The following is a 15,262-nucleotide window of genomic DNA, read 5'->3' as shown; positions in this document are numbered from 1 at the left end:
TTCTCCTTCTCCTTCTTCTCATCCTTCTCCTTCTTCTCATCCTTCTCCTTCTCCTTCTTCTCATCCTTCTCCTTCTCTTTCTTCTCATCCTTCTCCTTCTCCTTCTTCTCATCCTTCTCCTTCTTCTCATCCTTCTCCTTCTTCTCATCCTTCTCCTTCTTCTCATCCTTCTCCTTCTTCTCATCCTTCTCATCCTTCTCCTTCTTCTCATCCTACTCCTTCTCCTTCTCCTTCCTCATCTCCAAGGGCATTTAAATTAAAGGTACAGTGTTCTGCACTAATATAAAGGCTCTCTGAGGCCTAGAAACCCTTTTTATAAGTTAAATTCGCAGCGAATAAATTCGCATCGAATCAAATTTCTTCCTCAAATTCGGCGAATCAGCCGAATTGAATTTTTGAATAATTCGCTCATCTCTAGCTATGACAACTCACTCTGAGAGGAATGTCAGCATGTCTGTTCTAAACAGGCTTTTTAAACTTGCCATCTTCACTGGCGATTGCCATCTTCAAACGCTTGTAGTTGTAAAAGTATAAATGCTACCGTGAAAAGGTTTATATTGTGACAATCACAAGAAACAGACCTAAATTTTGATATATAGTATGTCTCTGCAATATTAAAAATGAAGGCACAGTCGCAGTTTAAAAACATCCCTTAAAATGTCAGGTATCTAGAGTGGAGTTTCAATGAAAGTCAATGGGAGGGGTGAGGTGCAAACAAATGGTCATATTGTGAAAACTATCAGGAGTATGTCCTAGCCGTGAACATTTTTATAAAAAGTTGGATAGTTACTTGTGAGCCACTAGGAGTTTTCTTTCTATATATAAACTCTATTGTTAATTGATATCATACATAAAAAATTATAAAAAAATATGTGAAAAATATATAAATAATAAAATATTACAAATTAATTAATTAATTGCGTGCTAAAATTAGTATTAATTAAATATTAGATCGCCAGGTACTAATCGCACCCTCTCTAGGTGTATAAATATTAATCATAAATGCCAGTAGTGTACCGCGCTCCAATATATTCTACCTTATGTGATATAATGAATTCATAAGTGTACCACCGATAATCAAATAATTACATCAATTAATTATACTTAAATATATGATTTGTGTAAGTATATAAAATAAATTAATTTATCAATGTGAAAAAACAAAAACTATGAATGAAAAATATAAATAAAAAATATTTGCAGTGGGAATGACAGTTCCTTCTGTATAAATGAGATGGTGTTATTATTCAGTCTGGATAGTGTGATGAGTCTGTGTCCACTGCGTGAACCTCTCTCTCCTCTCTCCTCTCTCCTCAGCACAGCCTTCTCAGTGAGACTTTCTCCACTGGCTGCTTGGCTTAGTCCTCCATATATGGAACATACAGAGAAGGGAAAAGAAACATAGTGTCTTATCCGGGATATCAATTATTTATTATTATTTTTATTTTATTTTTATGTTTATGTTTATGTCTATGTTTATGTCTATGTTTATTTTTAATTTTATTTTTATTTTAATTTTTTTTGTTATTTTTATTTTAATTTTTTTTAATTTTAATTTTAATTTTATTTTTAATTTTATTTTAATTTTAATTTTATGTTAATTTTAATTTTATTTTTATTTTTATTTTAATTTTATTTTAATTTTAATTTTAATTTTATTTTTATTTTATGTTATTTTAATTTTATTTTTATTTTAATTTTATGTTAATTTTATTTTTATTTTAATTTTTATTTTAATTTTAATTTTAATTTTATTTTTATTTTAATTTTATTTTTAATTTTATTTTAATTTTAATTTTATTTTTTTTTTATTTTAATTTAATTTTAATTTTATTTTTATTTTTATCCAGACTGAATAATAAAACCATCTCATTTATACAGAAGGAACTGTCATTCCCACTGCAAATATTTTTTATTTATATTTTTCATTCATAGTTTTTGTTTTTTCACATTGATAAATTAATTTATTTTATATACTTACACAAATCATATATTTAAGTATAATTAATTGATGTAATTATTTGATTATCGGTGGTACACTTATGAATTCATTATATCACATAAGGTAGAATATATTGGAGCGCGGTACACTACTGGCATTCGTGAACATTTTTAGTGACAGCAGGGTTAGCTGAACGTTTTGATATAAGATATGTGTAGGTGGGCTTGAAAATGACAGAGTGATGGCAGTTTACATATCCTGTTCTGATTTTGCCTTCCACACTGTAGCTTTCTCACTTCTCACTCTAATGTGACTCAGCTGCCCCCTGAGTGACCTTTGGTTGCACCTGTGACTCAGTCAGTCACAGGTGTGTGAGAAGCTCTGTTCTAAACACACTGCTCAAACTTGCCAAGTTCACTGGCGATTGCCATCTTCAAACGCTTGTAGTTTTAAAAGTATAAATGCTACTGTGAAAAGGTTTATATTGTGACAATCACAAGAAACAGACCTAAATTTTGATATATAGTATGTCTCTGCAATATTAAAAATGAAGGCACAGTCGCAGTTTAAAAACGTCCCTTAACATTTCAGGTGGCTGTGAGTGAAGTTTCAATGAAAGTCAATGGGAGGGGTGAGGTGCAAACAAATGGTCATATTCTGAAAACTATCAGGAGTATGTCCTAGCCGTGAACATTTTTAGTGACAGCAGGGTTAGCCGAACGTTTGATATAAGATATGTGTAGGTGGGCTTGAAAATGACAGAGTGATGGCAGTTTACAAATCATGTTCTGATTTTGCCTTCCACACTGTAGCTTTCTCACTTCTCACTCTAATGTGACTCAGCTGCCCCCTGAGTGACCTTTGCTTGCACCTGTGACTCAGTCAGTCACAGGTGTGTGAGAAGCTCTGCTCTAAACAGGCTGTTTAAACTTGCCAAGTTCACTGGCGATTGCCATTTTCAAACGCTTGTAGTTTTAAAAGTATTATATTGTGACAATCACAAGAAACAGACCTAAATTTTGATGTATAGTATGTCTCTGAAAGATAAAAAATGAAGGCACAGTCGCAGTTTAAAAACGTCCCTTAAAATTTCTTGTGTCTAAAGTGGAGTTTCAATGAAAGTCAATGGGAGGGGTGAGGTCCAAACAAATGGTCATATTGTGAAAACTATCAGGAGTATGTCCTAGCCGTGAACATTTTTAGTGACAGCAGGGTTAGCTGAACGTTTTGATATAAGATATGTGTAGGTGGGCTTGAAAATGGCAGAGTGATGGCAGTTTACAAATCATGTTCTGATTTTTCCTTTGCACACTCTAGCTGTGCTCTGCTGCTCAATGCATTCCTATGGGAAAATTTTGCCGCAAAAACCGCGATATTTCTTGAACGATTCGGCGAAACGTTCCACAAAGTAATAGCAATCCGATCGGGAACAATCCGCACGTTTTGATATATTACTTGTATTTGTAGTGTAAAAACTGTGGGAGGAGTTAGCGTGGCAAATATGGCTATAATAAGAATAAGAATATATATGTGAGATAACAATAAGTGTTCCTTGCTATGCAAGAACACTTAATAATGTACTTTGGATGCGCAAATCACTATCTTACCAGTAATCTCGTTATCCCTTCCAGTTTCTATCTTTATTTTTTGATCATTGCCGGTGACCCTATTAGTCCCTGTGATATTCATCATGCAGGGAGAGACTTCCCACCATAGAGTGCCATTATTATTGCAACCATCTATTGCTAACAGGCCCTGAGGCATGTGTTTATATGTATCCTGAAGTGCCATCTGTATCGAACCATTGTTAGGTATATACATGAATTTGCGTGATGAGTTAATTGCAAGGGATATATACATATATTGTGATGTCCGGACGTCATTAAATTGACATTGTTTTTATGATTTTGTCTGTATGTCTATGTACACACTGTGGGTATTAAGCACTGTGCACTATAATATATTTTTCATGTATTGCAATTTTTTCTGCCATGAATAAATAATAACTTTTAATTACAACTTCTGATACAAGCCTTGTTTGATGTCGGATTAACCACTTGTCCCATATAGGGGGCTTTACACCCTGTATTTAACCTCTTTTTGTTTTTGGTTCGATTACAGTTTAGACGGCAACACTAATATAGTGGTAAGGCAGCCAGCATTTTGATTATTCCCTTCCCCTTTTTTGTATAGTTCTCAAGCAGTGATCTTACCAATAGTCATGGTAGATATAAGAAACCAGAAGTGAAGAAAGACAAGCCAATTTGACCTTACACAGGGCTCAGGACTTTCCCAGCTTCCATGTAATAGCTGGCCAATCACCAAGTACGGGGCTGTCAACTTGCTCCTCCATAAGTTAAAGTACCAAGTATTTTCCTTTCCTTGCATTAGCAAAGCACATTTCCCCAGCAGCTGCCAAAACTGAAGTGTCAGTTTTCAACGGAGTGACATTATCAATTAAATATCAGTATCTCAATGTAGTGAGCTTTTGGACTAAATAACTCAGTTGGGCATACAATGGTTGTATGGCCGCCTTTCAACACTGACAGGACCATATTTAGACATCATGCTTTCTCATGAAGGTGTGAATGACACATTTTTGAACAGTTGCTTATATAGCACCGTCAATTTACACAGCACCTTACATATATATTGTGCATTCACATCAGTCCCTAACTCACATTCATACATACACATAATAGGGCCAGTTTAGACAGGATTGAATTAACCTACCAACATGTCTTTGGAGTGTTGGAGGAAACCAGAGGAATACCACGCAGGCACAGGGAGAACATGCAAACTCCAGGCAGATGGTGCCATAGTTGGGATTCAAACTCACAACCCTAGTACTGCCAGGAGGAAGTGCTAACCATTTAGGCACTGTACTTTTAGGGCCAGTTCACACCACATGCAGTCCAGTGTGTTGTTTTCTGCATCAAAACCACATGAAAAGTAGGTTATATGGTTTCCAATGGCATAGTTCATGCCAATGCTATCAGTTCCACTACGTTCCTATTCCAGAAAGAAAAGTAGAACAGACTGCATTTTTCCTGCACTGGAGTATACTGGAAACACGCTTCAAAAACACAGCGGAACACATCACAAATGCATCGGATCACAGTACAGTGAAAAAAAACAGGAAAAAAAGAAGGAAAAAGCATCTAGAAGGCATCCAGAAAATGCATTAAAAACAAACCGGATGCATAAAAAATGCAATAAAAACACTCATGCAGAAACACAGCTGAAATGGATCTGGAGTGCTTTGTGGAGTGAACTGGCCTTTAACCACTTGCCCTCCAGAGGATTTACCCCCCTTCCTGACCAGGCCATTTTTTGCGATACAGCACTGCGTTAGTTTAACTAACAATTGCGAGGTCATGTAACGCTGTACATAAATGAAATTTATGTAATTTTTTCCCCCACAAATAGAGCTTTCGTTCTGTGGTATTTGATTACCTCTGCGTTTTTTATTTTTTGCGTTATAATATAAAAAAAACCCGACAATTTTGAGAAAAAAACCCAATATTTTAGACGTTTTGCTATTAAACATGTCCATTAAAAAATGAAAAAAATCAAATTTCATCATACAGTTAGGCCAAAATGTATCCTGCTAACAAAAATCCCAGTAAGTATATAGTAATTGGTTTACATTAAAGTTACAGCATTTACAAATGGCGGTATATATGTATACTGGAATTTTTATATTTTTTTTATTCTAGTAATAGCGGTGATCAGCAACTTATAGCTGGACTGTGGTGGGCATTCTGACACTGGGTGTGAATTGACTGCCACTGACATCCTCAGTGACACTAATACAGTGATCAGTGGTAATAAAAAACAGTGACACTGTAGGAAGGAAGGGGTTAACATCTGGGGTGATCAAAGGGTTAACAGTGTGCTGTGTGTGTTTTACATTGAGTGCTTTGTGCTTTTATTTGGGAGACATGCTGAGCAGAGAGATACAAAGCAGCATGTCCATGCTGACAGGAGACAGATCTGTGTTATTTACACACAGGTCTCTGCCCTCTCAGTCCTGCCAATGATCACCGAGTCCTGGCTGGGAATCGCTGGCTAGAACCCGGTGATTGACATCCCTAGCAGCCAATAGCGGCGCGGGTAGGGCAGTGCGCGTGACCCTACCCGGAAATAAAATCACATATATGATTTTGCGCAGCCATGCTGCTCTGTGGCAAGACTCCTGCTGTTGGACAGAGGGCAAGTGGTTAAAGACAACATACTGTTCAGTTTACATAGGGAACTACTATTCATTTGTAAAGGCTACAAAAAGTGAAAAAAGGATGATTGTTGCACGTGCCTGAGGTACAATGAGCTTTGCAACTCTTAACAGGTGCTGCAATGCGCTCCTTTAGTTTAGATCTTGTGCTGCCTACTCTAACCTTAGTACCCTATTAAGTCATGGAGGGCCTTGTGGTAACTAAATCTACAATTAATTGAGTTTGTTTAAATTTATAACAAGGATTTCAGGAGCTTTTAAAATCATTACATTCATGAATGCTTTCTCTAGTTTCTTCCAACAATACAAACATCAAAGATACAGACGTGTTGAAACTTAAGAACAAACACTGAGTATATTTCGGCTTACCAGTCTAGATGTACCCAGGACTGTGGATAAAGGGGTATCACCAGTTCTCCTGTACAGGGCCCAGGCTACCAGGGGGGCCCAGGCAGCTGGGTGAATCTGATGTGGGCAGGGAGGGTGATGGGTGCAGGGGAGGGCAATTACTGGGACCAATCCCCTGTATGGCTCTCTCTGCAGCAAATGAAAGCTGGCTTCTTCTCCTTTCCCTCCTGCTGGCTTTCAGCTGCTGCAAAGAGAGCCCTACAGGGGATCAGTTCCAGTAATTGCCCCTCACCACACCCATCACCCTCTTTTTGCACAGTTTTTTTCCCCTGCTGCCCAGGCTCCCCTGTGTGCCCCCATCTCCACAGTGCAACCAACTTCCTTCCTGTCCTTTCCACCGGCAGCTGCAAGCACACAATAGGATCCTTAAAGGATGGAGAGTGGGGGAAGAGCCCGGTACATATGTCACATTTACTAGTCCCTTTGTCTCCTGAATAAACACGAGTGATTGGTACTGATCACTCACTGTGTTTATTCATAACTGAAGCATTGTAAACTATGTTTTTTTAAGAAGGAGGGCCCTGTCAGGTTGGCTGTATGGTGGTTTCTTTCAGCAGCCCTGGATGTACCAATGGTATTACATTTCTTTTGACAGGTTTTGTTTCCATAATTCCCCCTGGTGATCCTGCCAATAACATGCTTCTTGTCCTAGGGTGACAATACTTACTTTTTATCTCCAAAACACAGGAAGTTCTGCAGTTCACAGAGGTTGGGCTGATAAATGGACCCCTGTACCTCAAGGAAAAGGGGCTCTTGGCTGACTGGAAGCCTGGCTTCTCTTAAAAATAATTTTGCTAAGAAATTAAAAAAGAAGGGGAGAGTTATCCCTTAATGGCTTGAGGGTGGATCAGGCGGAGACAATATACATTGGTCCAGCAATTTGGATTCTTGCACAGCAAAACCCTGTCCCCCCTTAAAAAAAAAAAAAAAAAAACCTCAAAAAGTTCTATACGTGTAATGCTAGAATTGGCATTTACTGACAGCTTTATTGGCATGTTTTTTCCACCTTGCCAGCTAACAAAGTAGTTGTTTATTCTCTTTATTGATATACATTCAGCTGATGCCTCTCCTAAACTGATGGTTAGGCCAGGTCTTCTTGCTACATTATGGCAAATGGGTGCTCACAGTTGAGCTGTGACAGGAATTTTTTGCTGATAAACGTGAAGCTTATGTTTTCTTGTCAGTAAAGATTAAATTTATCGACACTGTAAATCAATAAACTGTGGCCTTGCCCTTCCAATTATTGGTTTTTCAGTGTCTGTATTTACCCAGGTGGGGCAAGGGTTTATCTCTTCTGTAAGTAAGTTCCAAGCCTATGCTTCTCAGCAGTCATTAGAACCCTGCAGTGGCCATAGGAAGGTATCAGCTCACTGTATTTCTGGCACAATCAACAGGTATTTTATTGTACTTTTTGAACTGATACTTTCATTGGTAGAATTAGCAGACCAAACTCCAGCAAATAAGAGAAGATCATTGTTAGTGTTTACATACACTTAAATGTCTCAAAAAATGTGACAGCCTTTAAAAGTATGCAAAATCTTGAGGCACCCCAATCTTAAATGTAAAAAAATTTAAAATGTAACTTGTCAATGGGAAACCTGGGAAGTTGCACACAACTGCCTTTAACCATTTACATACCCGGCACTTTCACCCCCTTCCTGCCCAGGCCAATTTTCATGTTTCAGTGCTGGTTCACATACTGTATATGCGGATTGGATGAGGTTTGAATGACATATGAAATACCATTGCTTCCTACGGTGCCTGTTCACATATGAGGAGGCGGATCCCTTTGATAACGTGCACGAAACATGTCCAGGGAGGAGCCTACGTGCTGACGTCATGCCGCATCCAAACAATGGTCCGGCGGCCATCTTTGTAAGTGGATTACCCTGTTTTATTGCTCCATGTGGATGCTTTCATATACTTAATAAACATACTGCACCATAAGCGCTTTCTTTCTCTGGGTTTGTGAGCTGTTCCCGTCAAGGTGGGGCAAGTTTTATTGCTGTGGATTGAGCGATCTGTTGGGAGAATCTCCTGTCTCTGGTGCATGAGAGCTGTGCATTTCCTTTGCTTATACCTGGCGGTGGATAAGGCTGACCTGCTGGAGGAGTTTTTATTGCTGTTCTTAATGTGCATTAAATATGTACTTCTGGTGAGTGCATTAGAAGGAAGAATTTGTCACGGATTCACCTATCACCTGATGTCATGATCAATTTTTGGACACTATAGAAGAATTTGATCATTGGTCTTTCAATCATTTCATTTATCTGTATCATTTATCCATTTGCTCACTTAAGTCACTATTCATATGTTGTCACCATAGCGCTGCAATATAGCGTTGCACTTTATTCATTTATAATACCTATCTATATATTGTCACCATAGCGCTGCAATATAGCGTTGCACTTTATTCATTTATAATACCATTCTATGTATTGTCACCATAGCGCTGCAATATAGCGCTGCACTTGATTCATATATAATATATATTATTTGCTCACCTAAGTCACCATTTATATGTTTATATTATAGCGCTGCACCATAGCGCTGCAATTTCTTTTATATGTCATTCATTATAGCACTGCACTTTCTTTTTACCATTTGTTTATGAGGATATAGAGAGTTTTCCTTTTGTGCTAGCGGCTGTTGTTTCTTCCCTCCCTGGGCGCTCACTGCCTTTCTTTATTTTCATGCCTGTTCACATATGTCTGGTGCATGTCCAGTGTAGATTCAGTGCGGTTTTAAAAAGAGTCATGTCCGATTTCTGAGCAGTGCCTTCAGGTTCAGGTGTGGATTACAGGCTATTGACTTCAATGGGAACTGTTTGTAAACCGCATATGTGTGAGCAGGTTAAAGTCCTTATCTAATCCCATCCTGAACCTGATGTAAACCTGACAGAACCATTGAAAAAATTCTGTATCAATTAGCTGTGAAACCTGAGCTTCAATCCGCACCACACATATGTGAATCAGCTCTCAGTGTTGTCGCACTTTGATTGACTATTGCGCTGTCATGCAATACTGTACCCATATGAAATGTTTATCATTTTTTTGAGACTTATAGAGCTTTCTTTGGGTGCTATTTAATAACCACTGAGTTTTAATTTTTTGCTAAACAAACAAAAAAGACCAAACATTTTGAAAAAAACATTTTTTTACTTAGTTTCTGTTAAAAATTTTTGCAAGCAGGTAATTTTTCTCCTTCACTGATGTGTGCTGATGAGGCTGCACTGGATGGGTACTGATGAGGTAGCACTGATTGGCAGCACTGATGGGCACTGATAGGCTGACTGATGGGCACTGACAAGGCACTGATGAGGCAGCACTGAAAGGCAGCATTAATGGGCACTGAAAGGCAACATTGAAGATCACTGATAGGTGGCACTGACTGGCGGCACCGATGGACACTGACTGGTGGAACTGATGGATACTGACTGGCGGCACTGATGGATACTGACTGGCAGTGCTGATGGACTCTAGAGGCACTGATGGAAACTGACTAGCAGCACTGATGGACACTGATTGGCAGCACTGATGGACACTGACTGGTGGAACTGATGGATACTGACTGGCAGCACTGATGGATACTGACTGGCAGCACTGATCGACACTATCAGCACTGATGGACACTGACTAGCAGCACTGATAGGCTGCACTGATGGGCACTGATGAGACAGCACTGAAAGGTGGCACTAATGGGCACCAAAAGGCAGCATTGAAGGTCACTGATAGGTGGCACTGACTGGCAAAACTGATAGACACTGACTGGCGGCACTGATGGACACTGACTGGTGGAACTGATGGATACTGACTGGTGGCACTGATGGATACTGACTGGCGGAACTGATGCATACTGACTGATGGCACTGATGGACACTAGCAGCACTGATGGACACTGCTTGGCAGCATTGATGGACACTGACTGGCCGAATTGATGGATACTGTTGGGGCTGGGGGCTGCACTGGACTGACTCTGAATTTTTTTAATACATCTGCTGTGTGAGGAAAGTGCAGCCGATAACCAGAAACTGTATTTACATTGTGATCAGCTGTGTACTACTTGTGCTTTCCTGTGACCCAGGATCAGCCAATAGTGGGCTAAAGCAGCTGATGTCACCGAGCTGACAATAATGTCAGGATCCACCAAGATGCCTAACTGCAACGCTGAGAGCCTGAGCCAGCCTCTCCCACACCTCCACAGCCTGGCACTCCAGTGAGCATCAGAGGGGCAGAGCAGAGAGCTGGTGAGTGGCAGTAACCGTTCTCTGCTCAGTGAAGATTATTATTATTATTATTATTATACAGTATTTATAAAGCGCCAATAGTTCGCTCAGCGCTGTACATTACAGAGGGGGAGAGAACATGTGACAGAACAATACCAATACAATGCAAAACATGAGGGGATCGAGGGCCCTGCTCTTTCGAGCTTACAATCTAGGAGATGGAGAACTGCGCGATCAGAAGTCATGTGATCACTCAGGTTCTATGTCTTAGAGCTGGCAGGGGACAGCTGCAGCATAGGACCATTGCTGCAGCCACATAGATAAGTATGTGTGTTTTTTTTTTTTTTTATTTCCCACACTTCTCCTTTAATGAACTTAACTTCAGGTAAGAAGTCACTCTTCACATCAAAGGCTTCTCTTTCACACCAGAAACTCTGCTTCACATCAGAGTTTTCCTATCACATCAATGCCTCCCCATACATGAGAGCTCTTTGTCACATCAGAGTCTCCCCTATACATTAAGGTCCCCTTATATATGAATAACCCATCAAATCAAAGTCCACCCATCACATAGTCCCCCAATCACACAACCCTATCTTCATATCATACCTTCTGGCTCCAGCAGCGCAGCAGAGGGTGGAAGCTGGAAGAGGTCCGAAGGAGGCAGATTTCCATCTTCTCCTGAATGCAGGGGCAGCCCTGCATGCCACCTGCCCTGAATCAGACTCATGTATTGCCATGGTGAGGGTGAACCTGCCACCATTCCCATAGCAATGAATGACACCATGCTTCCTTGCCCTAGGGCATAATTGGTTGTTATGGTGCTGGTGGCTTACCTGACCGCACCATGACTAATTCAAGGCAAACGGAATCCCGTGCTCACAACACCCTGAGGGAACACAGACAGCACCCTGCTTGACAAACATTGGTCTAGACCAAAAACCCATGTTTTGTGGATCTCCTCCCATAAGAGTTACTATTGACTAATTAAACTGATCTAGATTGTCTCCTGATTTCTTAATTATTTGGCAAAATGTCACATACCTGAGTTGTTTTGCTCATATTCCAAAAGTTTAATTTTAAAGTCATCAACAAAATGTTCAGATTTTTTTTTCAAATACTCCAGCTTATGCAGTGGAATTTTTTTCTCCAACTCAATAAATACATCCAACATGCTCTGAAACAGATTGAAAATATTATGTATGTTATATAGGTAGATTTTACCATGACCCCAGAATGATTACCAATAATGTTGGTTATATATACCCTAAGGTTTGTTTAATTACACATTTTCCCTGTTTTTCAATTGCTTTTGTTAATAATGTATACACTATCCACACATGCGCCCATTTTCCAAATGGGAGTGTTAGGAAAAGTCCACTTGTGTGGCCAGAAAGGTCACATTTCACATATTTCCAACTATGACCTTTGTGATGATCTGTGTATTTTTCAGTTATATATATTTCATTTTTAAAGTCCAGGTAGAATCTACTTTGTTAGTAGAGCTGGACATCGGTATAGTTCATAAGAATTTTTGCTTCAAATACTTTTAAGGACATCTTTAATTCCAGTTGCACATGGACATAAGAATTTACTGATGTTTATGTTCAGTATCATGTTAACAAAAAGAGTAAAATGTTATGTAAAGGTGCCAAAGGAGCATAAAGGCACGTAAGTGTATACCAGCATAAAACACGTACACATGCGTATGTTTATAAACACTGCACTCAAACATAACATTTTCTATTTTTGTTTTATGGATCTATACTCATCGCAGTATTACTGATCTTTACTCAGCTGTTTGCATTATTCCATAGACAACAATAACTAGTTAAAGGTACTGTGCCTAGGATAGTGTTTAAAAACTATTCTTATGTCCCTCTATATAGCAGCCACCCATAAATGCACTTAAAATAAGTGATAAACCAAATTTGTTAGCGGCACTAATACGCTCTGATTAATATTCACATATAATTGTGCTCATAACATATAACCAGACATAAAATAATTTCATTCAAACACAGCAAATATTTTACTCCTGCGCTGGGGATGGACTCAGCAGAGGCTGGGGTGACAATATAAATGTCCTGGAATATGCACTCCTTGCTGCTCTCAACGGACCGGGGTAGTCCAAAGTCATTGAATGCAAAAGAAAAACAAAAAGAGGGAGCACCGGCCTAGTACATTATTGTAAAAAATATATTTAATGAAAGGATAAAAAGGTAGGTATCATACTCACAATGGACAAAACTGTGTTTTATATGTCCATTGTGAGTATGATAAATACCTTTTTATCCTTTCATTAAATATATTTTACGATAATGCACTAGGCTGGCGCGCTCTCTTTTTGTTTTTCTTTTGCATTCAATAAAATAATTTGGCAAGGATCCACTGGTGTGATGGTGTCCACAAATGTAATTGTCCAAACCAAAAAACAGTGTATAACAAACACAGTCCACTCCAGTGAAGTCCAGTTTCTATATAATATGCTGACCAGTGCCTTTGTCACCACGTGCCCCCAGCAAACTGACACTCACCAGAGCAAAGTGACCCTATATTATAAATAGGGGGTCTCAGAACGCTTTATTAGATAAAAGGATATCTGCTCCACATTCAGTTTCCACCTGCCAGGACTCTTCAGCACTCTCCAACACCCCTCCATTCAAATGCCAATGCCTCCTAACTAGTAACGTATTTTCCTACTAGTTACTAGACAAATAATCCACCTTTGAGTGTCCTTTTATTACAGGCTTCAATTACCAGTACAAATAATTTGAGATCATTGTTAGGAGGCATTGGCCTATATTATGTAGGAACCCCACTTTGGGGAAAGTCCTACCTAGGACACCCCATTTATTTTATAGGTAGACTCTACATCTCACAAACAGGATAGTACCAAACATACCAGACTCCTGAAAGTAAGTGGTAACATTCCTGGATGATGTGGGCTTCTTCACATGCGGCAAATGTGTTCCCTGTGCCGCACTGTGTTAAAGAGCGAAAGAAAAAAAGTCAAAGTTTCAATCTGATCAAACAAGGAAAAGTATGACATTAAAAAATTCATCATGTGCAATAGTACGCACACGCACAGCTGAATCGGAAGCGATCAAGCGGCCATTTTGGATCCTGGAAATCTCTATCTGAGACGCAGGAGAGGATCTGCTGAGGATTTCCGGAGGTCTGGCTGGGCTGATTTCTTGTTTGATGGCAATTTTAAAGATGAAGATATATGTAAGCACATGAATAAAGTATATTCTGTTTAAGTTTTTATGGAATTACACTATTGTGGTTTCATTTATGGTGGGCATCGTTTGGAGACTGATGTGGAGAGGAGTATAATACTGCGGCTGTGAAGATCCCTCTGGAGGACTTATTATTATATATCAGTACCCTGCCTGGAGGATTACTAAGCTTGTGTTTATAATTTTTTGGTAAGGGTATTTAATTTGCACACTCTAGAAGTGGACACGTTTTTCACAGTTTTTTATCACTAGATTGTTTCACGGGCATGTGTTTACACAGCTATTCACCTTACCATATAGTGATCACAAGTGTTTTTGTGTGAATCACATGCGTTATGGAATGAAAAATTCAAGTTGTTAAGGATAATACACTATGTGCGTTTTCCTTTCTTTTTTTTTTGAGGATTTTTGGTTTCAGAAATCACTTTGGAGGCTGTCTTCACCTGGAGGTTGATTTTGAGATTTTGAATGACTTTGATATTTTGAAGGACTATTTAATTATTTTGGGACTTGTGTGGTTTTTGTTTTTGTTCAGAGCACTTATTATATTTGTATTTATACTTGGGATACTAAGCATACTTCATAAGATTATCAGACTTTTTGGGGTTTAAGTCTATATGCGTTTTGGGGAAGTTTGTTAATGAGGGAAGGGTACACTGTATTTGATTGTCATTATTTTGCACTAGGGGGGTTTATTTGTATTTATATCCTTGGGATACTAAGCATACTTCATAAGATTATCACACTTTTTGGGGTTTAAGTCTATATGCGTTTTGGGGAAGTTTGGTTTATAAGGAAAGGGTACACTGTATTTGATTGTCATTATTTTGCACTAGGGGGGTTTATTTGTATTGATATACTTGGGATACTAAGCATACTTCATAAGATTATCACACTTTTTGGGGTTTAAAGTGTTTATATGCATTTTGGGGAAGTTTGTGAATAAGGGAAGGGAACACCGTATTTAATTGTCAATAGTACGCACACGACAGAAGTACTTGAGTGTTAGTGCGGATATCAGTATGTTGGCTGCACAACATGAAAATTGGCAGTCAGGATTGGAGAACATGTAAATAACATATGCAAGGGTTTTAAAAACCATACGTCGCTATTCTTTTTAGACTGGTACGTGGTAAAAATCCTTTGACTTTTAATGGGACACAGGCTCGGTGCTTCCACTAGGCAGCTGCCTAGGTTGCACTGCTACCTAG

The 15,262-nt window shown here is 38.8% G+C and overlaps 1 protein-coding gene across 1 annotated transcript in view; it reads right to left on the bottom strand.

Moving 5' to 3' along the window:
• LOC149473738 (caspase-8-like) overlaps nucleotides 1-15,262 on the bottom strand; it is a 124,235-nt gene that overhangs the window by 75,142 nt on the left and 33,831 nt on the right. The window contains exon 4 of the mRNA XM_089670360.1: nucleotides 11,854-11,986. Within this exon, the coding sequence (XP_089526486.1) occupies nucleotides 11,854-11,986 (133 nt within the window). The remainder of the gene's footprint in view (nucleotides 1-11,853; nucleotides 11,987-15,262) is intronic.

The sequence above is a fragment of the Staurois parvus genome, unplaced genomic scaffold (assembly GCF_062004578.1).
Source record: "Staurois parvus isolate SC_StPar_1 unplaced genomic scaffold, SC_StPar_1.0 ptg000011l, whole genome shotgun sequence".
NCBI lineage: Eukaryota > Metazoa > Chordata > Amphibia > Anura > Ranidae > Staurois > Staurois parvus.
Note: the sequence above shows the minus strand (reverse complement) of the source record. Positions and strands in the feature narration are given on the sequence as shown.